At 36.7% G+C, this 25,122-nt stretch overlaps 5 protein-coding genes across 9 annotated transcripts; 3 read left to right on the plus strand and 2 right to left on the minus strand.

Moving 5' to 3' along the window:
* The first annotated feature begins 1,226 nt into the window (after positions 1-1,226).
* On the plus strand, positions 1,227-4,732 carry LOC140767363 (uncharacterized). Of its 2 annotated transcripts, XM_073107235.1 has the most exons (7): positions 1,227-1,679; positions 1,842-1,914; positions 2,212-2,585; positions 3,498-3,574; positions 3,958-4,082; positions 4,171-4,210; positions 4,299-4,732. In XM_073107235.1, exons 3-7 carry the CDS (start codon positions 2,462-2,464, stop codon positions 4,518-4,520), a joined length of 588 nt encoding a protein of 195 aa, XP_072963336.1. In that variant the 5' UTR covers positions 1,227-1,679; positions 1,842-1,914; positions 2,212-2,461; the 3' UTR covers positions 4,521-4,732. The 2 variants fall into 2 exon arrangements, with proteins under 2 accessions (XP_072963336.1, XP_072963337.1); XM_073107236.1 differs by lacking the exon at positions 1,227-1,679 and having other exon boundaries at positions 1,826-1,914.
* A 177-nt stretch (positions 4,733-4,909) lies between these two features.
* LOC140767262 (uncharacterized) lies at positions 4,910-9,478 on the plus strand. 3 transcript variants are annotated; one of them, XM_073107111.1, is made up of 7 exons: positions 4,910-5,131; positions 5,930-6,084; positions 6,324-6,381; positions 8,213-8,284; positions 8,357-8,452; positions 8,520-8,609; positions 8,869-9,478. In XM_073107111.1, exons 2-7 carry the CDS (start codon positions 5,936-5,938, stop codon positions 8,926-8,928), a joined length of 525 nt encoding a protein of 174 aa, XP_072963212.1. In that variant the 5' UTR covers positions 4,910-5,131; positions 5,930-5,935; the 3' UTR covers positions 8,929-9,478. The 3 variants fall into 3 exon arrangements, with proteins under 3 accessions (XP_072963212.1, XP_072963211.1, XP_072963213.1); XM_073107110.1 differs by having other exon boundaries at positions 8,213-8,452; XM_073107112.1 differs by lacking the exon at positions 8,213-8,284.
* A 1,432-nt stretch (positions 9,479-10,910) lies between these two features.
* Positions 10,911-14,818, minus strand: LOC140766683 (enoyl-[acyl-carrier-protein] reductase [NADH] 1, chloroplastic-like). The gene is made up of 13 exons (XM_073106224.1): positions 14,608-14,818; positions 14,218-14,520; positions 13,469-13,578; positions 13,316-13,371; positions 13,092-13,176; positions 12,965-13,012; positions 12,753-12,827; positions 12,572-12,683; positions 12,199-12,250; positions 12,052-12,103; positions 11,894-11,951; positions 11,556-11,654; positions 10,911-11,387 (listed from the first exon to the last, which is right to left on the minus strand). The coding sequence occupies exons 2-13, from the start codon at positions 14,495-14,497 to the stop codon at positions 11,257-11,259; spliced, it is 1,158 nt and encodes a 385-aa protein (XP_072962325.1). The 5' UTR covers positions 14,498-14,520; positions 14,608-14,818; the 3' UTR covers positions 10,911-11,256.
* A 220-nt stretch (positions 14,819-15,038) lies between these two features.
* LOC140766684 (zinc finger CCCH domain-containing protein 14-like) lies at positions 15,039-19,443 on the plus strand. Its single transcript, XM_073106225.1, has 3 exons — positions 15,039-15,251; positions 16,080-16,140; positions 18,302-19,443. Exons 1-3 carry the CDS (start codon positions 15,179-15,181, stop codon positions 19,053-19,055), a joined length of 888 nt encoding a protein of 295 aa, XP_072962326.1. The 5' UTR covers positions 15,039-15,178; the 3' UTR covers positions 19,056-19,443.
* Positions 19,444-20,194: 751 nt separating this feature from the next.
* LOC140767304 (protein N-terminal asparagine amidohydrolase) lies at positions 20,195-25,114 on the minus strand. 2 transcript variants are annotated; one of them, XM_073107162.1, is made up of 9 exons: positions 24,983-25,114; positions 24,725-24,886; positions 23,019-23,083; positions 22,837-22,930; positions 22,691-22,729; positions 22,398-22,589; positions 21,850-22,028; positions 21,239-21,318; positions 20,195-20,610 (listed from the first exon to the last, which is right to left on the minus strand). In XM_073107162.1, the coding sequence occupies exons 1-9, from the start codon at positions 25,037-25,039 to the stop codon at positions 20,594-20,596; spliced, it is 885 nt and encodes a 294-aa protein (XP_072963263.1). In that variant the 5' UTR covers positions 25,040-25,114; the 3' UTR covers positions 20,195-20,593. The 2 variants fall into 2 exon arrangements, with proteins under 2 accessions (XP_072963263.1, XP_072963262.1); XM_073107161.1 differs by having other exon boundaries at positions 20,200-20,610; positions 21,239-21,358.
* Positions 25,115-25,122: the final 8 nt, after the last annotated feature.

Below are 25,122 nucleotides of genomic sequence, written 5' to 3' on the forward strand. Positions count from 1 at the left end.
GTTTGTAAGATTTGTCCACTTAAAATTTCTGTTTTTATAAGATGCAGACTTTTCTAGAGATACATTGTAATATCAATATCTTGGTCCCTCACCTCAAATTTGAGGTTTTTCGAGGGCTCAATAAATATTCTATACTTCACCTATATTTGTTTACTCTTCTTTTCAAGTATGTAGAAAAATAGAATGAAAAAAACTAATGGCTTGGGGAAGGAAATGGAAGTGAAAGTCATTTTGTAGTTCATCTAAAGAAGGAGATGATGGTAAAATTATCTAAAACATATATTCTTTTGATCAACATAAGAATAATTTCATTTATATGTAAGTAATCTACTGTTCACGTGCTTCTCACATGAGTTTTAACTCATAGAAAGTATAGGAGGTATTTGTACGCTTTTATATACAAAGTTAAAATAATACAGGATCAAAATATAGGAGGCAAAGTGCAATTAAGCCTTTAAATAAATACCATCCCTCTCTTATATTTCCCATCAAGATTCAAGTTTTAAGAGGTAAATCCTTCTCTTTAAATGGCAAGCGTTGTGCATGAATTCTGTATCCAGACTAAAAGATTTTGAATTCAAATTCTTTTGTTATACCGGCAGAAAATTAAAGTTCATGAGAGAAAGGAAGTCTTTGGTTATTCGAATTGGATTCTATGTTGATGAAATAAAATATACGTGAACAAGAATTAGAATCTTATAATAATCTTGCAAACAGTAACCTTCCAAAAGATTGGTTTGGAGTGATGAAGTCAATTAAAAAATCATTAGTCTCACCTAACCAATCATTTGTGAACCCCTTATATATATATATATATATATAGATATATTCGTAAAAACGTCTCCTCCATGCAAAGCTACCACTTTTCGAATTCATCTTTGCTACTTTCTCCTCCCCCTCTCTCTGTTGACATTTGGAAGCTTATCAGTTCTAACTAAGAAGCTTTTTAAGGTCATGAGTTCTAAAGTTAGTCTTTTATAGTTAATTAGTATGTCAAATTATGAATAGTCTTGCCATCTCTAGTTTTTTTGTAGTTATTTAACTAAATCAAAGTTTATGTCAAAACTTGTAGCAGCACACTGTTGGGAATGCCTATCATATGTTTGCATAAAGGTCTCTTTGAGAATTTTTCACAATAGGATTAACAGAGTATTCTAAGAATGTTGTCGGTGACTAAAATTCTAAATGATACGAATCACCTAAATCCCGGTCATTCCACATTTCGAGGGCTTGAGTTACTTTTAGGCTATCTTGACGTTACTCATTCCTTTCGAACTTGCTTCAACTTCACTATAAAAGCCACGTTCATTTTGACTTCTAATCTTGCCTAGATGAGGAGACTGGTATTCCCCCCACAATGCCCACATTATTTGTTTTGGCCCATTTTTCCTCTTGACCAACTATACGATGAATTTTGGGGCAATCGATAATGATCGATGAAGAATTGACAATTGGATTAGTCAAATTTGCCTCTATATGGGCACACAACATTTGAAAGCAGCCATGTTCCAATTAATGCGATCAGATCCTTGAGCTGCCATTCTTTTGTTCTCTTCTTATTTTTTTGTTTCTCTAGTTATTTCTTGAGGGAGACAGACAGAGAGAGGGAGAGAGAAAGAGAAAGAAGATTCAATTTGCAACACGGCATGGAAATTTTGAACAAGTCTGCATTAATTAAGGTAGGAACCGTCTTATTGACATGTCAATGACGGCAAGGAAAGGAGAAATGAAGCCTTTTTTGCATCTGGAAAAGTCTCATATCTTGACTTGGAGGGCATTGCTTTGCTATATGAAGCCTTTTCTTTCACTTTTTTTGATGTCATCGTTTTTGTTTTGGATAGGCGAGCTGAAAACTGCTGCCTTGACGTCAAGATTGTACTCCACAAGGTACCCATATCAGCCACAAAGCTTCAGGTAAGCCTAAAACACGCATGCATGATAGATATCATCAATCTCAAAGTATCCAACGTCCAAGGAATTATTCAATTACGGCAACTGACTGTCCTCCTCATATGTTAAGTAGGCTTGCTAACTAGTATTTCCATTGAATCTTTCACTTGTATCTACAGTTACAATCCGTATACACATTAAGGACTAACTTCTAAAACTGACTGATTGTGGTTAATTACATTTAATGGGGCTGTAGATTTTAATCTAAAAATAATCTTTACTTAACTTGATTCGCTAATTGCAACGTGACGCAAATGATAGGAAATCTCCATGGCCTGAGCTGTAGAAAATGCACCTCCAACATTGTGTTGGACAAACTATGCTATGCTCAACCATTTTGAGAGCGATGAGAATATTTGACTGGAAATAGTCAGGAAATGACAAGCCACACCTTTGTACAGCAGTCACCAGATAAAGGATAGTGTGGATGCATATTGCATGGTTGGCAACAAGCACATTATAAACCTGAGATCAGCAGATTTTCCTATCATTCACCCTTGGAAGGAGAAAGATGAGACGCTTAGAGAGGAGAGGAGTGAGGCAGTACAACCGATCCAAAGTCCCTCGCATCCAATGGACTGAAGATCTCCACCACTGCTTCGTTGAAGCTGTCGATTGCCTTGGAGGACACAACAGTATGTTACACTCCAAATTTTTATGATTGAAATTGTTTGATACTATCAACTCTCTATCTCTGTCTCTGTCTCTGTCTCTGTCTCTCTCTCTCAGTTTGATAGCACTTGTACAGTTGTAGTTGGATGCAAAATACAAAGCAGGTTTAGCAAATGAACATGCAGGAAATTTGATTTCTGATACTAAAGTTCAGTGGGGTGAAAAATAAACAATATGTTTCCATCTTCTGAATTGCTTTCGATAGGATGAAGCATATGATTGAAAGGCATCCTAGTAAAGTGTAGCTTCCTTTTATTGCCAACATTTATTTTTATTTTTGTTTACAAAGACAGCATAAGCTCTTCCAAAAATTTTTAAGCTATATGTTCATTTAGGTTTAGTTCTCAAAAGAAGAGTTACCGTGACCATTAATGGCACTAGAAAACTATAGAAAGTCTCTTAATTCAGCAACCACTCTCATGTTTGCCAGCCTTTGGAAGTTAGATCACAAAATAAACTATTGATTCTCGTCAGAATAGAATAATAGATTGATAACCAAAAATTCTGAGAAGGACAGAGAACCAAATTTTAATGGCAATTCTTGTTCTTCTTTGGAAAATAATGGTAATTCAGATATTTAACCTGTATCTCTATGCCAGTATGTCCAGATATTTCTCATCATATCCATTGTAGGAAATCAATACAACGTGTATTATGATTTTATCAGACTACTGCTGAGCAAAAACGCTACCATCATCAGTACAAAACAACGTTTGTCATCTCTAGAGCTGTCACTGCAGTAGTTCATCTGTACTATACAAATAACAGGAATTAGGAAATCATTAAAAGTTATCACTGCATTGTGTGTTTGTTCTAGAGAGAATACCTTGGCCCATATTTCTATTCTCATTAACATTGCATTCTTGTTAGTGCAGAAGCAACACCGGTGCGAATTTTGCAATTGATGGGTGTGAAGGGGATTAATGTATCTCATATTAAAAGCCATCTTCAGGTAAAGTTTCTGCTCTCTCTCTTTCTCTGGTAGCAAAAAGGAAAAATTCTACTATGTATCAGAGTAGAAAAGTATTATGGATAAATGATAGGACTAAAATAGAGGGCTCTCAGTTTCCTTCTTGGAGATAATTCATCCTGGGATCATCTACTAAAATGTCAAGTTCTTTTTCCTTCTTTTTTTTTTTTTTTTCTGTTTTGCTTCTCAATAACCTTATACAAGTTTTCTTTTCTCCCTCTTTTTTCCTTTCGATGATAGGCGTAAAGTTATTGCGGAAAACTCATGTAGTCTGTATCTAAGAGTTACATAGTGTGTCTATTTTTCTACAATTACTCTAACTAATTTGTCAGTATGAGAATATCTCACTTGTTTCTTCCTATCAGATGTACAGAACTATAAGCAACCATGCCATATCTACAAGGGGCAGCAACAAAGAACTACGAGTACAGCGTGACAATCTCTATATTTATGCTTCAAAAAGTTACTCCAGAGACCCACAGCTCAACAGGTACTGAGTTCTAGTTATTTTCTTTCCTCTTTTAGTTCCTGAACAACTCTTTTGCTCCAACTGTATGAATTTTGTAATTGTTTTACAGACCACCAATGGGGGAATTCCTGAAGACAAGAGACCAGCAGGTTTTCTCTATAAACTTATAACTTTATAAGCTATAATTGGAATTGCAAAGAAGTACTTGTCAAGTAATCTCCATTAATCTTGGTGCAGTTAATTCAGCTCAGACACAATGACCAAATGCCTCCAAGACAAATTGACCACTGTGAGCTGACACTATCATCCTTTAAAGCTGGGATGCAGAAGGCATGCGAAGAAGAAACAAGTGAAGTAAGATCAAGCATTGAGTTGGATGCAAGTGAAGAGGTTCCTATGTCCAGAAAGAAGGGCCACATAAATTTAGAGCTGACAATCTCATCACCTGGCTGTTCTTGATTTTTTCTTTTTCCCCCGAGAGAGAGAGAGAGAGAGAGATCAAATAATTAGTGATCTCTTTTTGTATAGAAATATTTAGTACAAGCATTAATATAAAGTATGTAATTACTAGTTTTTTATTTTATAAGGTCTATCTAGAAGCACTGTTGAAAATGTAAGCAATTTTATATTGTAACCATCATTAAGATAGTTTAAATCGGTTTAACAAAATATGGTAGTATAAATCGGGTTTAATGGTCTTATGATCACACCTTATGTGACATGAAAATAATAATAAATTTAAAAAAATGTCTTAATTATACAGGATTTGGTACTAAGTTTGAGGGATAGAGCTATAGTTCATCTCAGTATATATATATATATATAGAACAAGGATAGTTTGGTCAAAAACTCCTCCATCTCTCCCAAATCCCAACCGCAAGCCGCCTCTCAAGGCTTAACCTCCACCCTCAAATCACTATAAAATCCTTCCTCGCCAGCGGCGTCACTAAGCTTTACCTCCTCCGGTCCTCCCTCCTCGAGCTCGGCCTCACTAAGCTCCGCCTCCTCCGGTCCTCCCTCTTCGAGCTCGCCGTCACCAAGCTCCGCCTCCTCCGGTCCTCCCTCCTCGAGTAATTATTCATCTATTCACCAGTTGTTCGCATATATTTAGTGATTTTTCATCAATTTATTCATCCATTACAAATATAGGCCGACTTCTCTACCTATGGTCTCTTTTTTAATAGCACTCCTCTGCTCAAAGAGGAGTATCGGAAATTGCTTACATTCTTAACTATGATACTGAATTGTTCTCCACTGTAACTAGGGCTTCACAACAAATCAAAACTTATATTTGGATCCATATTTTTGCTCCGGATATAGATTTAGATACGGAAATTGGACAGATAACAAAATTCAAAATAATATTCTGATTAAACGGATATGGATATAGATCGAATATAGATCAGGTCTTAAATATATGCATAGGATCCAGATATGGATCGTACCTTACCCGAATACGAATATGAACGGGATCTTTCAATATCATCTATATCATAAAAAAAAAGGAAAACTCACAAAATGGAAGACAAACAGATACAGCAACATCTAAATTGTATGCGGATCTTCTAATCAAATAAAATTTGCATGCCTGATAGTGAAGTTTCATAACTTGATTATGGAAATTGGTAACCTAACCAGAAGCAAAACAAATGCAATTCTTTGAGCTGTTCACTTTAATCAATGTGAGAATCTCAAAAAGATAAGCTCAATAATTATTTAATCTCGTAAGTTCAGTCAATGTGAGAATCTCAAAAAGATAGCAGTGTCATGCGAATTCTATCATTTCCTCTCTTTTACACCACTCCTCCATGCTCAATATGTTCGCTTTATTGCCTCTTTGACATTTCCTACCTTTCCTATTCTACAAGATTAACATGAAGTTGGTGAAGCCAATTGAGTTGTTTCAGAAGTTTCTCAACTCTGGGTCTATGGAGCAAGGGCGGTTGCTTGGACTAGATGTCGGGCATAAGTATGTTGGCTTGGCTGTTTCTGATACTTGCAACAAAATTGCATCACCTTTGAGGTATGAAACAATCAATTGAGCATATCTGTTACTGCTTTGGACGAGCCATAGATTACTTCAATGCTAGAGAATTTTCATTTTTCTATTTGGTTGCATTTTTAATCTTTTCTATCCCTTTGGACAGATGTTAACTATAAAGTCACTAGATTGTCATTGGATGTACCTTTGATATATTAGAATATACGTATTACGTATTAATAAGATTTCTACAATATGACATTCTTGTATATCTGGTGTAGTGTCTTGGTTAGAAAGAAGACAAATATTGACTTAATGGCCAAAGATTTCCGAACATTGGTATGTCAATTTCCATATCTTTTTCATCTTTTTGAAAATTGTTTGTAAAGCATGATGGTCTATTGTTGATAGTATCTTTCAAATAGTTGTGTTCTCAGTGATGTCGGTAACAAATAAGTGAATAACCTTAATATAGCTTGAGCTTGACCGAAGTGCAATGAAGACCAGAACACCTAGCATGAGATAATTAATGACAGGCCATGGCTTGGCTATATATGACCAAACCATTCAGAAGAAGAATACAGGATTTCTGGGCTGAGGAGGAAAGGGATGATGGTAGGGGTGCTCAAAAAGCCCACAGGCCAAAAACCCACCGATGTCCAACCTGATAAAACCAGGCTTAAACTCGACTCAGGCCCACTTTGGATCAGGCCTGACTTGACTCAGAAGTCTATTAGCTAGCTCAGATCAAGCCTTGTCCAAGATTGACTCGGCTCGAGACTGTAGCATTTGACAGACTTCGACCTATCCATTAGAGACTGTAAATAATGGCCTGTCACCTCTCTCTCACTTAGGTGGGAGCCACGATCTGAATACCTAGCTACTAAACTTAGTGGATAATTGCTTCCTTACTATGGCTATTGAGGCCTAGCTTGTCCGTTTGCAATTGGCCCACCCATAACTATTAGATTTAAATTTCTCAAGTTTTCGTTTCAATTCCTTAAATCCATGTTTCAATTTCTTAAATTCTTTATAATCTTTCTTAACAAAATCACTCAATATGAAGAGTATGAAATCAATGTTCCAAGTATTGGAATCGGGGTCGGGATCGGTTGTCCAAAAAAATGATACATATCAGCTATCCATATCAATTTATATTTTTAAATTAATTTTTAAAATACAGAAAAATTCTAAAATTTTTAAAAAATAATAATAATACTATATATATTATTCATATATAAATCTAGAAATAAAAAATTATATTATTTTCTGAATTTTGATCTCTCTTTCTACCACTTACTCTCTCTCCCTCTCATACAAATAAAAAAAATTCTTGCTTTCTCTCTCACTCTCTTATTAAAGTCTCTTATTAATTTTCTCTTCCATTAACTCTCTCGCCCTCTCACTAACTCTTTCTTATTAACTTTCCCACTACCACTCCCTCTCCCTCAGCAACTTCCCTCTCTCTATCTTATTAACTCTCTCTCTCTCTCTCTCTCTCTCTCTCACACACACACTGATTCCCTACTCTCGGTCTCTCCTTCTCTGGTTCTTCTCCAGTGAAGTATTTTCTCTTTTCCTCTCTCACTCCCTCCAACGAGCTCTCGTTATCTCTCACACTCTCCTCTCTTTCTCTTTTTTTTTTCTTACTCTCCTCCCTCTCTTTCTCCTTTTCTTTCTTTCGATTTGGGTCGGTTTCGGTTGATACGGCCAGCACCTGGTTGAACCCTAGATTGGGATCGGCTGAAACTTGGAACCATGCATGAAATAGTCAAAAAGGTCAAATGCACTCAATACGGAAAGCATGCAATAGTCAAGATATTTTGACTATTGCTACAAGATTGAAATAAGAAACTTTGATCCAAAGATTATTAGGTAAGATTGAAAGTGATCCATTTGTTTTATTCTTAAAAAAAATATATATGAGAGGCCGATTATGTAATTTGGTCTTTCTGTATACTATCAAGGTTTTACTATCTGTACTTTAACTATAAGCTTATCAAGTATATATCTTTAACTTTGCAACCAATTATCGTCATCAATTATGTGATTTTAGCCAAAAGTATGTACTTCTAACTATCAGCTGTCCTTCCCCCTGGATATGCTTCACACTAAAATCATCTCTTAAATGTTTGGAAATTAAAGTATCATCATCTGATTCTCTCAATAGGTTTCGCGACTTTCACTTGTTGGGTTTGTTGTTGGTTTCCCTTTCAGTTTACAAGGTCAATCTAATGTAGAGGTACGTCATTTTATTATGCAATATAATTCTACCCTTTGTCCTCTCCTCTTTTACTGCTTCTTCATAAATCAGGCTGCGCAAGTGAGGCTTTTTGTTGAAGATCTTCGGAAAACAGGGAAACTTGATGATCTTAGCTACACATATTGGGATGAAAATTATACCTCAAAGGTAATTATTCCATACATTTACAGAATTAATGCATGAAGATTTTATCTTAAGGTTTTGCTGGTCTCAGTGTGTGGAAGCTCTGCTACATCCTTTGAATCTACATCCAGTACAAACCAAAACAATTATGGACAAATTTGCTGCAGTTGGCATACTCCAGGTAACTTAGAGTGGCTGCTTTAATTATCTGTAATACGAGAAGTGATTACTTCAATGATTCTCTAATATAAAATTTTGGTCCTGCAATCGGACTAGTAGACTGGTGTGTCCGTATGCAAAAGGTCAATACTATCAAGATCCTCAAATGCATTGATCAGACTGACATATGTTGGAGTGTAGGATTGTATGAATTACTGGCAAATCAAGTAAGACTGACCAACATACAGATGATGATTCTCTAATTTCTGGTCTGTTGGCAGGGGTACCTTGATCTGATGCATAGGTGGAATTCAAATCCAGGAGATATTTCTGAAAGGTGATGCAAGGGCTAGGACTGGCTAGATGAAACTGACAAGAGGAATATTTTGATACAATCTGTTGCTGCTAACATGTATTTCAGACTTGCTATCTCTTCCCTCGGCCAATCCCAGGAAATTTAGTAAAGACTTGGTGCTTGCTGTCATCCTTCCTCTCAAGCATGGTCTTTTTGCCATTTGGTGAATGAAATGTGCCTGTACTTGTGAGAGACCCAAGTTTTTCAGATTAGCATGTAGTCATGTACTACTCTCTTTTGATTGAACGAAATACTCTTCATTTGATGCTTTGACATTCACTTTAAGGTTAGCAAGCCAAGCATAGGCACTCACGTGAAATGGGGGCTGCGGCCTTTTTGTCAAGAAGCATAGGCACTCGCGATATTCGAACTTGACATAAATGTTTGCTTGAGCAAGATATAGCCAAGCTTTACCGATAGCAATTAGTATTGTCTTGCTCTGCCAGTTTGCAGGCCTACCTTAGTGTGGCTTTCTTTAGTTGAAATGGACTTATAATTTGTTGATATCAATACAAGCCAATGACTTATTGATGCTATTTTTGTATGTGAGAGTTTGGCTTCAGGAAATACACTATAATCTTGGAAGGTAAACCTGTTCCTTTGATAATTCTCACCTGTCATAGAGTTAATTGCACATGCATTTACAAATACAGTACAACTAAAGAAAAGCTCAGCAAACTGGGAATTGAGGTTTTGATACTTCCATACGCCAAGGACTTAGTCATGGTCAAATTTAAGACAGTGGGGCACCCACCGTATCTTCACAGAATGTGACCCATGCTGGTCTGGTAGTGTTTCCTGCGTACATTTTTTATTATGTGGAAAGGAAGCAGGATACTTGACAACTCTCTCTCTAGATCAGATTCTGGCTCATATTTTATACTTGTAAAGCTTCAGAATTAAAGCATCAATGTTTATTTGAACTTCTGTATACTTCTAAGAGTGCACGGTGATGGATGCAATCCTTTGCCCCTGTTCACTTATGAAATATGAATATATTTATTCTAGAATAAGTTTTTTTTATTGTGGTGCAGTAATCAAACAACAACTTATCTGATATAATAATTTATAATCTTTTCTCATATCATTTCATATGATTTTTAAAAGTTAATTTAATAATAATTTATAGTTATTATTTTGTCCTTAGATTATACAATACTTACTTATACATTACTATAGCTATAGTTGAGATTCTTTTTCTTCACTATCTTTTTTTTAATATCAGATTTAGATTTTCTCTCTCCTCCTTTTTTTTTATAAAATATTAATCATCTTAACGAATAGTTGGGATTTAATCTTTTTTTAGATCAGTAAATTATGTCAAAATGAGAAAAAAAACATTAAGCATGTATTCTTTTCTTTTAATTTCGTATTATCTCGTAGTGTCTCTTAATCTCGTATTATTCCGTGATGTTTCTTTATTTTTTTTTAGCACATGATTATTTTATATAGAGTACGGGATTATTTTTTCGTAATACGGGCTTATGACCCTGCATTATCACACAGTGTCTCTTTATATTAATATTAAACTAAATATTATAACAATTTATATTAATATTAGCTAAAAAAAGAATAGTGGTGCTTATTCTTGAGTTATTCCACAACTGAACAGAGTCTTAAAAACATCAGTGACCATCAAAGACAATGGCTAATTGAATAAATCCATCTCGATGCATCATCCAAACACTATGGTGTAAATTGTATCACTCGAGTAACCCTTTTGAACAGCTGTGCCACTGTAATACACACGAGACTTTGGTGAAAAGCTCGATAAATACATGCGATAAGCATTGGCGAGTGGATATATATGCAATGTAGGACGCGAATAGTAAATTCAAGTATAATTCCACCAAAAATATTATATGGAAGAATTTTGAAAATCGAATCTCAAGAAACTTGGAATCCTAAGCATCGATTCTTAGGAACTGCCACTAGATTTATTTTTCTTAAGAGGACTCGGCGTAAGAGTGCTGTCTCAAATAACTTATGTTTCTATTTGAAACTTAATTTACATTTACGGCCAGAATTCTAAAAATCGTACGTCAAGATCCTTAAGCTCAGAACAGGGAATGTGAAATGAGGTATTCAAACTACAAAGTTGACGGATCTAAGACAGACAAGTTCCATACATCCTCAATGGCACTAGTAATCAAGCATCTGATACACGGACCGCTCCAAAATTCAGGATACCTTGAAGTCTCTCATGCCCTAGCTATGAAACTAAAATCCAACTGCAACTCTTTATTGGAAGAGATCATGAAGCCGCCAAACAGGAGAAATCAGCCACCTGCCACTCTGACTGGTGAACAGATGGTTACACTGCAAGCGTTGGGCTGTCGAGTGCAAGTCCCATTGTATTCAACCCATTGTCGACATAAACAACTGAACCAGTCACCGCCGAAGCCAATGGGGACACCAAGAATGCAGCTGCATTGCCGACCTCATCTGTAGAACATCATTCACAATTCCTCTTAAGAAATACAGAGGTAAATGAAGCTAGGTAAAAGGAATGTATTTGCAATTCAATATGAATAAATATATCTGACATATATTTCTCAAGGATCATTTTGAGAGGTACAACTATGACGAGCTCCTAAGGTTCTCGGTTCTTACCTGCTGTTAATTCTTTCTGCAATGGTGCATTGGTGTAGGAATAGTCTATCATCTTCTCGATGAATCCGATGGCTTTTGCTGCTCGACTGCCAAGAGGGCCTGATTATATGTAGAGATTATGAAGATGCATTATAAGTTTGTTATACATGGAACAGATTTTCATACTATCAGAGCAGATACTTTTTCAACAGTAATTTGAGTTGAGCTAGTACAGTTAATACACGACAACCGGAGATCTGCTACAAGATATGTAGCCAATGCAACTATGTAAGAGACTGAGCACAAATGATGCAGAAATTTTAATGCGGACATGACACTACAGCATCGTAAAAGAGTACCTGCAGATATTGTGTTGACTCTAATTTTCCCTTTTCTTCCAGCTTCAAAAGCTAGCACCTGCAAAACCAAGAGTCAACCTCAGGAGAAAACAGGATGAACCACAATAAGGCAATCTTGAAGCAGTAGTGCAAATAGGAAAATGATGTGAAAGGACTACCTTAGTATCACTCTCAAGTGCTGCTTTTGCTGAGCTCATCCCACCACCATATCTGCAGGATTAAACAGATAAACCAATATGATGATGAAAAAGAAATATCAGATTATTATCAGAATATGCTTTAACAATTAACTTTTGTGTGTTTACCCAGGAATCGTCCTTTCAGAAGCTATGTATGTTAAAGAGATTGAAGCACCCCCTGAAATAGATACAGTTGCAGAATTTGACTTACATTAAGGATGGCATCACATACAAGAAAAAGGAAAAAGTACTACACTTTAAGCAGAGAATGAACCAGAGGCTGCAATCTTTTTATATCAAATCTCACTCATGGCTTATACTTAAGAGACCAGCATTAAAACAAGCATTATAGGCTTAGGCGGCCTTGTCCCAACAATCTCAAAGATCTAGCAAAATATTTTCTAAGGTAAAGTTTTGAATTTCTAGCGAGTGAATCATTGTTTGACAACATACACCAAGTAATATACCAAACTGTGGAATCTCTAATGACGCAATGTACCTGGATTCATAATTGGAAGGAAGTGCTGGAGTAAAGAAACAAATGAGTAGCTTGATGCTGAAATTGCAGCAAGGTACCCTCTTCTTGATGTCTCCAGCAGAGGCTTGGTTACCTGCTCTTTGAAACTTAGCAAATTGAATCTAACAGGGAAAAGAATATCAGAGAATGGTTATCATTCTACCTCTGGGCCATTGGCAAGAGAGTGAACAAGTATGTCGATGCTTCCAAAATCATTCTTGACAGATTCAGCTACTTCCTGGAAAAGGATGGAGGCATTGCAAGAAATTCTCAAATAGCTCGTGGTTAAGCTACAATATTGTTGCTACCAATATGCAGTTATGCTATGTGATGAGAAGTTGCACATCTACCAAGAGATATAATAGCATGACCTACCTTAACAGTCCAATTTGAAGATCCAGCATAGCGTTTGTTTGCTTTGACCTAAAAAAGTCACATCCCAAGTGAATCAATTCTACTTAAGAATAGACCAAGCAAAAGTAGTAATATTTGCTAATCTTACATCTTCAGGAACATCCTCAGGTGTATCAAAAACAGCATCTAATGGATATACTTTGGTAATTTCCATCAAAGAACCGTCTGGTAACCTGCATCAGACATGACACTTACCACTATCACAAATCAGAACTAAGACCTGCTAAATTGAGTTATGCAGAAAACTTTCCAGTACTGCTGTAAAAAGAAAGAAATGATATACTGAAGCTTCTATTTCTATAGATTACACACTTGCGTGACTCATCAAACTTCCCACGTCTTAAGCTTGTCTCAAAAATATTTAGTGCCTGCCATACGAAGAATTGTTCATAAGGAGTCACATATAGATATGTACATCTTATGACTAACCTAATATCAATAATTTATTAAACAAAAGTAACTTACAGGCACCCATGTGCCAACTAGAATTTCAGCACCAGCGGCAGCAAGAGCCTTTGCAATTGCCCAACCATAACCATTGTCATCAGCTACTCCAGCAATGAATGCCCTCTTACCTAAAAATCAGGTAAGTTGAAGATCATATATCAAGTACAATATGTATATCAGTAAAGAAAGCCCTGATGACCAAGAATGACACTAAACTATATCACCATATAAAATTGACCAGTTTTGTACTTAATCAAACATCTAACACAATCACCAGCTGCAAAGTTGTGTTACATTCTGGACAATATGCCACATGCCATGCTCTAGAGTCCAGACAGTATATTAGATACACATCAATTACAATGGCTTTGGTGGGAAATTTCCGAGCTAGTCAAGGTAGCCTGTCTATATAAAATATGAAACCAGTTGTCATCTTGCATTAGTGGAATCGGCATATTCGTGATGGAACCATTCTGCGAAAGAACTGATAGAAATTGCAATGGAATCGTCTACGAACTTAATATTACAAGCCTTGAACTCTAATCATCAGATCTAAAGAAACCCTAGCACTAAAAACTATCAAAATATTGACACCATGATTCACCTCAACATGCTTAGAATAGGAAACTTGATACCGTCAAACCAATTTAGTCACATCACAATTAAAAATTTAATATGAGGGGGCAATTACTACGAGATTAAACGGACTATCTGATGAAATGTATAAGCCTCTTAAAAAGAATTTGGATCGCGCCGCACTTGTTTACCTCTAAGATCGATAGGCAATCCAAATCCACCACTCTTGTCGCTTTCACCAGACATCGCCCTGGTAACAACCTTACGGTAGCTCAAAGATGAAGCCTCATTACTCCGAAATCGAAGAGATCTCACAGAGGAGACATGGGAAGAGCTCCCAAAGCTAGATTTAGTGGAGATTCCTCGATCTATCGCCAAAACCACCGCTTTCGACGTGAGAAACCTTGGGGCAGAAGAGATGCACGGCCTCGCCGCCACCATTTGCATGCCCGCGGTCGCCGATGCCCCCATTGCACTTCTTTATATCTCTCAAGCTAATTAGAGCAAGCAACATAGCGTTTTGAACGATCCGAGAAGGAGAAATTAACAGAATCGATGCAAATCTAACGCAAATTCCATACCTTTTTCTCGGGAGGAGAAGACGATTGGATCGCAGGCTCACTTCTTTGTTGCTCCTCCTCGGTTTCTTCTTCGTGGAGCTTTTAATATCTCGATCGTTCGATGAGACCGAGGCGGGAGTAGGGAAATGGGGGGTGGGGGCTTCGGAGCGATCGAGGCGGCTCGACAGGCGAGAGCGACGCAATTCGAATTATACGAATTAGGGTTTTGGGCTCAGTGGAGTGGGCTCGGCTGCGCTAGTAACTAACTAGCTCGGCCGGTTCTATCGCCTTCTCATTCTGTGACAAATTCTCTCTTGCAATTAATAACCAAACAGGGTGTTAAATGCAAAACTACTATAGGGGTAATATCGTCATTTCACCTTTGCCGCGCGGACCTCAACTTCACCGAGCTTTAACCTGATTTAATTCCGACGCCTCAATTCCGTCTCATAAGACTCGTAGTGGAGCCGCTCTGCCGCAAACCCTTGGTCCTCGGAGCTAGGGTTTTAAATTTTATTTTATTTTGTATATTATTTTTCTCTCCCTCTCTATTTCGAGATCTCTCTCGTATCTCTTCTTCCTTCTTGGATCCATGGAAGCAGCTCGCAAGAGGGGGAGGCCGGACGCGTTAAACGGAGGGGAAGCCGGCGCGAAGCGGACGAGAGGTGAGGCGAATCGATAGCTTCTTTTCTTTGACCCTAGTCGTTGTTCCTTTATTCGAGGCTTCTGTTTGCTCGTGTTGGATCTAGAGTTTGGAGGGTTTGGGTTCTTGGAAGAGAAATAGGGTTTTTTGAGTCATCTTCTCAAGATATCATTGTTGTTTTAGTTGGTCGAAATATGCATTGGATGAATTTTTTTCATGTTAACCAAATTTTCTTCGTATGGTACGCAGTAAGATGAGCCTGTTGGTTATTATTTGTAGGTTATTTTTTATTGCTCGGTAATATTTATATTCATTCATAAGTTTCTCCATTCCTTGCAATATCGGGATATATGTACTTCTTTTAGGTTGCTATAGTTATTTAGGCTCTTCGTGGCAAGTTTATAACATCAAATGGTCTATGGTGAAATCATTATTCACTAAGTTTTAACATTCTCTACACTTTAATTTGCTGCGTCATTTGTGATTTTCTGTTGTGGTTCGATTACATTGCTAGGAGGAGTTTCATGGAGCAGTATACTTAAAAAAATCATAGCTTCAAGAGAGAGCTGATTGAATGGTGATTTTTTCGTTTTTCAATTTCCCCGAATATGAGTGAGGGTATCCTCTGGATATCAGTGGTCCATGTTAGCATTGTTTTTAAGTCATAATGATATTCTTGTGGGCCAAATTTATAAAGATAGTCTTTGTGGTGGTATTTCTTCCAGAAAAGCAACCAATCTTTCATATGTTTACATTAAAAAGTATTGGGATGCTTAATTTATACTTAGACTATCAAGATCAGTAATCAACATATTGTAACTGAGAACACATAATTAATTTCATGCAACAGAATCGGAGTCGTTCCAAACTGCTGTAGGAAGCAAATCGAAGCCTTGCACCAAGTTTTTCAGGTTCTAATCTTAAACTACTTAAAATGGACACCTGATGGTAACCTCTATTTTTCTTTGTGTTCATTTTAAGTTATAAAGTTTTTTGTAGGATGTATAAAAAATAATATATCTAGCGCTAATGAACAGTCATTTAAGATTGTGATACAGGTGCTTCTGCTCTAATCAGGTTAACAATGTTGAACGGGATAACATGGGAACTCACACATGTGCTACTTGTTAACAATACTGCCAAGTTTATGTGAATTCAGATTGATATGAATATGATATTAATACTGGCAAATGAAGTGTTCTCTTTTGTGTAGATATTTTGTTGTTTGAAAGTGGATTATGTAGTTTTGCTTGTGGTTTTAAATATTTCTTTATTTGCTCATCTTTGTTGAAATTTCGTCTTTGATCATGTGATCATGTGATCATGTGACCATGCAATTCTCATGTCTTTTAATCTGATATGCATTTTTGGCTGGAATTTTAAAGAATTGGTTCAGCAAAAAAGTTGAGGTATTTGTTCTTAGTGTATTAAGATGTATATAGTATGTTGATACAAGTGATGACATTCTTATTAAGCAGTTACATTAGTTGATAATGCTTTGTGGTGAGACTTAGGCCACACTAGATAAATAATACAGATCGTTATGTCAGTTACTCTTTTCATATGTTAGAACATTGTCTGGAGTAAGTAGGCTTCTGTAATTAGAGTCCTCTGAATTACGTGTTTACATAGGTAACATTATATTTTAAGAACATTAATGTGACCATACTTAATGAGAACATATTTGTAATAGCAGCTTTCACTATTGCGCATCTAGACAGCTTAGGTGATCTCTTTAAGGCTATGTATTGCATCATCAGCTAATTTTTCCTGATTATTATGAGGTTGATTGCAATTATTTTTCAATTTTCTTCCAAGCTGTTGCTTGCTTCTGGTAGTCTCTAGTGACATCCTGTGTTGGCTGCATTCTATGTAATAAGTTACTGTCATTGGTTCAGCAAACAAGATTCTCGATGTATGGAATATGCTTTAGAGGAGTGAACATGCTAATTTCATTGTCAATATCATATTATCATGAGAAACATGAGAAAGAGGATTTGCAACAAGGCTATTTGGAAAAATTGTTCATACAGAATATTGGGTATATGAAATTATGAATGCATCTGATTTACGCATTTAGTTGACTTAAATTATTCAACTGATAGTTCATTAAATTAAAGATAATATTGCAGTTTCACATCCTGCTAACAGCTCTCTAGGATAAACATGAATGAATGTTGTATAGAGAATACATTGGAGATATTGTATTATGTATTCATCTTATCTTGGTGATGTTCTGGAAGATGATCTGTGGAGATTATCATGCAATTTTCTTTGTGTACATCATATATCTATGCTAGATGTTCATAATAATGAATTGGTCACAGACAATTGTTAATAAAATATTGTGATCTAATGGTCACTGAAGAACTTAGGCAAGGAGCTTGAGATCCTCGTGAAAACTTTACTTGGTAATAATGAAGTGGCAAGCAACTAAAGGAGGGACAGTGTGATAGGTTATTATTCTCAGAAGTTTCTTTAACTGTGAGTCAAATTGATGCTTCATGAAATGAGGTAGAATTATAACTTATGAAATAGCATAAGTTTCTTTAACTTATGTCCGGGTGATAGATAACACCTCTTTGCAGAGCGTCACTCATGTGAATGCTAGTTTTGACTGAGGATTTTGAGTGGTGATTGTTTTTTCTTCCCGATTTATTGCCTCCAAACATTTAACCCCCATTTGAAGAAACTCTAAACCTCATGTCCTTAGATGTAGAGTTGCAGCTACGTCAAGGTTTTTCTTGCTTATCTTCTTTGTAGCATGCTAGCTAGTGATCCTATCAGTTCCATACTCCAGGTGACTTCTTTAGTCTGAGAAACAGCATCTTCGTATTTTTCTATATTTATGTGATTGTAAGCTTTAACACCTTTTCTTGCTTAATTGATCCATACTTGATTAAAGCCTTTGTCCTCCATTAGTAGCACGATCTTGTTCAAAGAAACAATTAGGAGTTATTTTTTTGTTGATTGACACATAATGTCTAATTTTCAAATAACCATGTCGTTTAAATTTTAGACCTATACTTGTCTTTTATTATGTATATCTAAAGATTATGACACTTGATGCAGCACCGCTGGTTGCCCGTTTGGTGAGGGCTGCCACTTTTTGCACTATGTTCCTGGTGGCTACCAGGCTGTTGCGCATATGACCAACCTTGGGAACCCAGCCATACCTCCTCCAGGAAGAATGATGATGGGGCCTGCTGTTCCTGATGGTCATCCTTCCCCTACTGTCAAGACGCGCTTATGCAACAAGTACAGCACTGCAGAAGGCTGTAAATTTGGGGACAAGTGCCATTTTGCCCATGGTGAGAGAGAGCTTGGCAGGCCCATTTCATCTCAGGATGCTGCGATGGGACCCCCTGTGGGAGGCAGATTAGGTGGGCGCTTTGAACCTACTCCACCTGGTATGGGTGCTCCTGGAAGCTTTGGTTCATCAGCCACTGCCAAGATCAGTGTTGATGCCTCTCTTGCTGGTGCCATCATTGGGAAGGGTGGAGTCAACACAAAACAGATATGCCGACTTACAGGAGTCAAATTAGCCATCAGGGATCACGATTCTGATCCCAATCTGAGGAACATTGAGCTCGAGGGAACCTTTGATCAGATAAAGCATGCCAGTGGAATGGTAAGAGAGCTCATCGTCAGCATCAGTGCTTCAACTCCAGCACAGACCAGAATGCCTGCTCCAGGGTCTCATGCTGGTTCTGCTAACAACTACAAGACTAAACTTTGCGAGAACTTTGCTAAGGGATCCTGCACTTTTGGCGACCGTTGCCACTTTGCCCATGGGGCAAATGAGCTGCGCAAGACTGCTGCTTGAATTACTTTTGTCCAAACTGTTCCTAGCGAGTTTCATTTTCCAATCTTTTTTCTTGGTTAGTGGTTTTTGTATTGGTGGATTGCAATATGCCAAGTAGCAATGTTTAGAATTTTCAAGCTATCACTTCTACCTTTTCCTTCGTCTCCCAAGCTTGATAAGATGGTAATGGTAGAACAGTTTGTTTGCTTTTCTTTCTAACTGACCGGTTACCCCTTTGGTTATTTTTGTCTATTGATATTGTAAAGCCCCATTGCATGCATGCTTTATGTTCTCCTTGCTTGCAAATGTGCAGCCTTAATCAGGGAGGGCTCCCTCCTGCGTAGCATAGCAGATTGAATCCCATTTGCAGTTCGTTGTTTTCTAATTAATGCCCTACAGGTTGTGTACCTATGTTGATTCTATGATATGCGTTTCAGGTAATAGTGCATTGATATTCTTTGAATCCTTGATCAGCCTATGAATAGTATCTTTCTTTCAGCTTTGCTCCAGGATCTCATGTGGCAGTCATTGTTTTTGACGAGGTTTTTTTTTCACCAAACTACATCCCACAGATTTATTTTATTTACTCCAAAGTAAGCATTTTCAGCGTTTCATGTAAAATGTAATATGTTGTCATAATCTTCTCTAGTTAATCTAATAAATAGATAAATATAAAGAAAAATAATAAGTTTTTCTTCTTCTTCTTTCTTCCTCTGTGTTTTCTTACGAAAATAAAATGGCGTTCGGTTTCTAAGTCTTCAAGTTAACCTATCAAAGAAGCAGATAAGTTCAGTAATTTTCGTTTGAGAAATGAAAAATAATATTACCTTTGAGGGATGAGCAATTTAAATACAGTAGTTTATGGAAAGGCCCACTTTGGTTTAAAAAAAGAAGAAGAAAAAACACTCTCGTGTTTGACTGTTTGTCGGATTCACTTGATTTGTATAAGCGTTGTTGGGTGGTGGCAATCATGTGGCTGACCTTTTTAGATGATGTCTGCTCCGCTGCTTTTAGAATTAAATGGTCATGCACCGAATATACAAGGATCAGAGGACAGAGGGTCATGATGTTTCAGCACATTTAAAAAGATTGATTAGGAAATAATGATTGGCCAAAACAATCAATCAATCAATCTAAAGTTGTTCATCACAAAGCATGCTGCTATCAACTCATTCAATTCAAGTTTTCTGCAGTTGGCATACAATTTGCTCTCAGCGTAGGACATGGCACATGAATTTCATGTACTTACTCTTTAAAAGTAATTCTAGGCTCAAGTAGCTTAGAAAGTTGGAGATTGACATATGCAGTATAAGTATACTGGTACACAATTCTTATTCTGTTTCATGGTGGTGCAAGTGTGGTAAATACAAGGAGTCAAACCAGTAGTGCGTCGAAAGTTAAAAGACTTTTTTAATAGTTAAAAGAGATATTGATGACAAGAATCATGACACATTTAACAAGATGTTACTAGACACACTTTAACCATCCTCCATGGTTGTCCCTCTTGAATATATGTGGTTTCCTTCCTGAAAATGTTTGCCTCCAATCTGGATTCTTGGTCAAGTAACTCCATATCCTGCATCAATGAAAGGGCACTAAATCATGATGCCATCTGTAGCAATCAGTATTATTTCCACAGAAGTATGAAATCTGCTACAAAGCTGGTACAGGTTGTTTATTCGTTCATTCTTCGTTACCTATTTTCACAGAAGGAGTAGGTCACACCTCATCATGAGTTCGACCAGACAACTCAACGAGAAAAGAGTTATTCTGATAAAGCAAACTAATACGCGAATAAAAAAATGAAATAAGGACTCCTAAGGATGTATACACAAAAGAGGTTAGTTTTATATCATATTTCCTAGGCATCATATTGCGTTAGCACCAAAACTAGCACTACATATCTTAGCACCTAAAGCCCTACGGATCAGTTTAGAATTATGATAACTGCCTTCATTTTATGGCTTGTCTGGTCAGCTTAGATCCAGGTCCATGTATTTCAGCCCAAAAGTTAAGGCATTAAATAAACAACAAGTCTATATCAATATATCATACTGATTGGCTAAAATTACATAACCCAACCAGAACGACCAGGATTTCAGATATAACAAGAAGAACTAAGAGACTTTCTAAAATCATCTATTACTCGCACTACACTTCCAAACAAAAGGCCAATCATCCAGAGTTATGTACACGGTACAGACCTTCTTTGGCTCTCCACAAAATCAAGGGGCTCTGCAGAAGGTGAGGTAGAACATTTGAAGAGAATTTCAGAGTCCGAAAGCTGCTGCAGCATAAAGGCGATCCGCCCCCAATTATTCATCCTATGTCAGAAGAATGTGATAAGATTTGGTAGACAATATACAGAGCTAAATAGGATAAACTAGAAAAATTGTAACATTGAGGTACACTGATCTTTCCATGTCCTTCTAGAAGGTTGGAATCTATTCTGAACAAATTAGTTCAAAGAAAAGCGCTATAAAAACTCTAAAGCTATGAACAACTATAGGTTCTGCATTGTTCACTACAGTTAAATGTATTGTTTATAGTTCACTGAGCACTATTTTTTTTAGCAGTTCAATTGGAACTCTTCATTCTTATTTATTAGGATATACTCATATAAAATGTTAATTAGCACCTACAAATTTCTATATTGGCAGTTCCACAATTATCTATTACCACATTTAGAAACAAGAAGCTGGAAACACTAGAAGCTCTTTGGTATGTGTTAAAAGTTTTCTTTTGCACATCACTTGGGAATTATTTTAGTTATGTTATATTCTAAACAGGATAGACTTAAAAGGAAATAATATACCAGGAGCAAGGGGCAATCTGAAATCTATCATGATGGGTATCATAAGTCTCCAATAACTTCCCATGCCAACTTGGATCATCAGAAGATACACTGATGCGTATCCTCCTGACAATTTCATCTGGAGATCTTGAACTTTTATCAAAATTGGCAGGCATAATTAGTCCAGATGAAGTGTCCACCTAAAAGTAGCAAATATGTTCACATGTCAGTAAAAACTCTGTAATCGGAGAGAATTAAACACTTTATGATTATTATGGTGGTGCACGACAACCAATAGGAACTGGAACCTAGTACAGAGACAAATGCCTAATTCCAAAGTTAATGTAGGATGGGCTTAAGTAAGGATTACGAGCTCACCATCCACTAGATAGCTTATGACACTATTTTATTATATATGAGCTTTAAAAGAATGTTCAAGACAATAGATTCTTGGTTTCAAAATTCCTATGGGTGCGACGCGTTAAACTCCTCTTTTTTTAATATACAGTTCTGGAAAGTTCTTTTGGACCTTGACATATGCTGATGCAGAAAAAATGGCATGAACTAACCAAAAAGCCGCCGATTATGGGCCTTGCATTTCCATATGAATCTATTTTGGTGTTATGGCCAAGGACACAGAGTGTTTGAAGGTGAAATTTTTCCTGACTATTTTGTAGAGCCTCAACTATTTTGCAACATAAAGGGAATGAGTATCCTTCCTTCTTCTTGTGTCCTTCTGGCCCAGTTAAACAAATCGCATGCTGCATGACAAAGTATCAACCAAGATTTTTCTCAGGTCAGCAGTCAACTAAGAAGAAAATACAAGGAAAACTTTTATGCTTGTGATTAAGTTGTCACTAACTTTAGTAGATACGTCGTCAAAACCACCAATCAGGTGAACCTGCATTCAAATGCTAATTTATTTATCAACTCAGGAAAAGTTAAAACCACTCAGTTTCATAGAGAACAACTAATGTGCTGCCACCAAATGAAAGAAAAGAGACAAACATCGAGTGTTGCCTCACGATCAACAACTAACTGTAGCATTTGGGTGAGGCCCTTGTCAACTACTCCAGGAAAATCAATATGACCGACAGAGGTCCTGCAATTAGTTTGCAGAAGACAAAGATGATCAGACTAAGAGAGCCTTGTACTTGTTTTAGTGTTTGTCAAGTTATTTTTATTCTTACATTCCATTGCTCCGGTTGCGAATTACAAGGCCCACACAAGTAGTCGCCTCATCTGTGCCTACCAACTTCCAAGATGGAACGAACTTTAATATTAGTACAATGATCAACTATCAAATCAGTTTTACTAATTTATGGGATGATGCACATCGCAAGTTGTTGATTTAAAGCCACAAATATAGTGGATGATTCTAGATATATATAATAAGAATTTTTTTTCATAATATTTTCTGTTGAAAATTGAAATGATGATAGAAATGAAGAGAAACAAAGATAAGTTTAGGCTGTAGAAGAAGAATTTGGACTAACCAGAGAAACTGAAATCATCGAATACAACTAATATCTTGAATTTAACCAAAATGTAAACTGCATGCAATTCATAAATCTTTAGAAGCATGTGCATTGCTGTCCACCTTTGAAAGAAAGAAAAATCATGATTTGAGTAAACTTCAAGCCCAAAATTAAGTGGGTCCACACATTACAAATGATGGATTAACAAAGAAATACAAAAGGCTTAAATAGTACTTTAATGTCGTATGATCACTTGCTCAAATTTATGAAGGGAAGTGAATAAAAATTAGCTTTAAAATAACTATCATGGTAATAAAAAAATAAATGTGAGTTTAGTACCACGTTGACTATTTAAAAAATATTGAGAGTACATTCGTAACATGTTCAACCTAAGTTTTAGGCCCCAAGCAGTACCCTTTTTTTATGGATAAGGAAATCTATGCAACTCAACTCACACACGAGCGCAGCTCGGTTCAGTTCATGCGTGATCAAGTCCATATTATTTTTTATCCTTACAGGATCTTGGTTAGACCCCAATAGGTCCTTTTAAGCCGTTTGTTCACTTAAGTAGTAACATACGAAATCTAAATCATCACTGTGTCTATTGGATGTAATTGAAATCATGGATTTATTTTTATTTTTTGATTCGCTCGAGCTTTTTTCCAATTCGCTCGAGCATAAGTTGATTTCCGTCAAGTGATTATCACAAGTTGAGTCACTCGAGTGATTATGGCAAGATGCATATCTTGATGAAAGGATGCATCTATTGATGAAATAATGCTTCTATTGACGAAATGATGCTTCCTTTTGACTGATGATTTTCTAACTGATCGAATTTTTGCACCTTTCAATAGTGCCACTGTGTTCATCTATTATATACATGCTATCAGTCTACATTAGGAAAACTTGAATGAAATTAATTGAAGCGATTCATTTATTCTTTCATTCGCTCATATATTCTTGAGTCTTTTGCTACTGTATCGAGAGAGAATATTGCACTATTTTGTTCGACAAGGCGCTCAAATTTGCTGCTTCCTTCTGTGTACAAGGCAATTGTGTGCAAAACAGTTATTGTATCATGAGAAATTGATGTCCATAATTTTATAAGGAGTCGATGGAGGACAAATTAATCTTAAGGAGATAGTGTTAAACACTATACTCAACTAGAACGGTATTATGTATTTTGTAATATGTAATTTCTTTAAATTAATTTCATTATTGTTATTGGGTTGGATTTTGAGACTGTTATAATCGGATTGTTATCACCAACATCAACTAATTAACCAGCAGACTAAAAACCCAACTTAAACCACCCACATTCATAACAAACCCTATGAACAAGTATCTCTAAGTTACCAAATTTATCACTAAAACAGCACAAATTACGTCGAATTATCCAAGACCCAGATGCCGAATACCTGGACGAGCTTAGGATCAACGGTGGCGTACTCCCTCTGGAATACGTACACATGCTTGACGTGCTCCGAAATTGAGAAGTTTCTCTCCGGAACTTCTTTGAGGCGAGTCGAAGCATTGATCAGAATGGGATTCTCCAATAACGAAGCTAAGATTTCCCTTCCCTAGACCAAAGAAAAGGAGACCCATTTCTACGTTTGACGATTTGGTCTCGGAGGAAGAAGAAAGTGTTGTTGTTACGAGAAGAGATGGAGGAGTACCTGAGAAGGGGATTTGGAGGCGGAGATGGAGATGGGATTGCCGTCGACGATGATCATTGCTTCTTCTTTTTATATTTTTTTCTTCCACAGATGGAATCCTCGTCTTCCCTCTCGTCGTAGACGGCAAACGAGTGAGTCGT

The sequence above is a fragment of the Typha angustifolia genome, chromosome 9, assembly GCF_048772165.1.
Source record: "Typha angustifolia cultivar Huaian chromosome 9, ASM4877216v1, whole genome shotgun sequence".
NCBI classification, from domain to species: domain Eukaryota; kingdom Viridiplantae; phylum Streptophyta; class Magnoliopsida; order Poales; family Typhaceae; genus Typha; species Typha angustifolia.

Coding starts and splice junctions, on each gene's coding strand:
- LOC140767262 (XM_073107110.1), top strand. CDS start 5,936: ATGAAGTTGGTGAAGCCAATTGAGTTGTTTCAGAAGTTTCTCAACTCT. Junction 6,085..6,323: donor AAAATTGCATCACCTTTGAG/GTATGAAACAAT, acceptor TATCTGGTGTAG/TGTCTTGGTTAGAAAGAAGA. Junction 8,610..8,868: donor CTGCAGTTGGCATACTCCAG/GTAACTTAGAGT, acceptor GTCTGTTGGCAG/GGGTACCTTGATCTGATGCA.
- LOC140767304 (XM_073107161.1), bottom strand. CDS start 25,039: ATGATCATCGTCGACGGCAATCCCATCTCCATCTCCGCCTCCAAATCC. Junction 22,931..23,018: donor CGCAACCGGAGCAATGGAAT/GTAAGAATAAAA, acceptor AACTAATTGCAG/GACCTCTGTCGGTCATATTG. Junction 21,359..21,849: donor CAGATTGCCCCTTGCTCCTG/GTATATTATTTC, acceptor CTTCTGACATAG/GATGAATAATTGGGGGCGGA.
- LOC140767363 (XM_073107235.1), top strand. CDS start 2,462: ATGAGACGCTTAGAGAGGAGAGGAGTGAGGCAGTACAACCGATCCAAA. Junction 3,575..3,957: donor ATATTAAAAGCCATCTTCAG/GTAAAGTTTCTG, acceptor TCTTCCTATCAG/ATGTACAGAACTATAAGCAA. Junction 4,083..4,170: donor AGAGACCCACAGCTCAACAG/GTACTGAGTTCT, acceptor ATTGTTTTACAG/ACCACCAATGGGGGAATTCC.
- LOC140766684 (XM_073106225.1), top strand. CDS start 15,179: ATGGAAGCAGCTCGCAAGAGGGGGAGGCCGGACGCGTTAAACGGAGGG. Junction 15,252..16,079: donor CGGCGCGAAGCGGACGAGAG/GTGAGGCGAATC, acceptor TTCATGCAACAG/AATCGGAGTCGTTCCAAACT. Junction 16,141..18,301: donor CCTTGCACCAAGTTTTTCAG/GTTCTAATCTTA, acceptor CACTTGATGCAG/CACCGCTGGTTGCCCGTTTG.
- LOC140766683 (XM_073106224.1), bottom strand. CDS start 14,497: ATGGGGGCATCGGCGACCGCGGGCATGCAAATGGTGGCGGCGAGGCCG. Junction 12,828..12,964: donor CTTCAAATTGGACTGTTAAG/GTAGGTCATGCT, acceptor ATCCTTTTCCAG/GAAGTAGCTGAATCTGTCAA. Junction 12,251..12,571: donor CCTTCCAATTATGAATCCAG/GTACATTGCGTC, acceptor TATCTATTTCAG/GGGGTGCTTCAATCTCTTTA.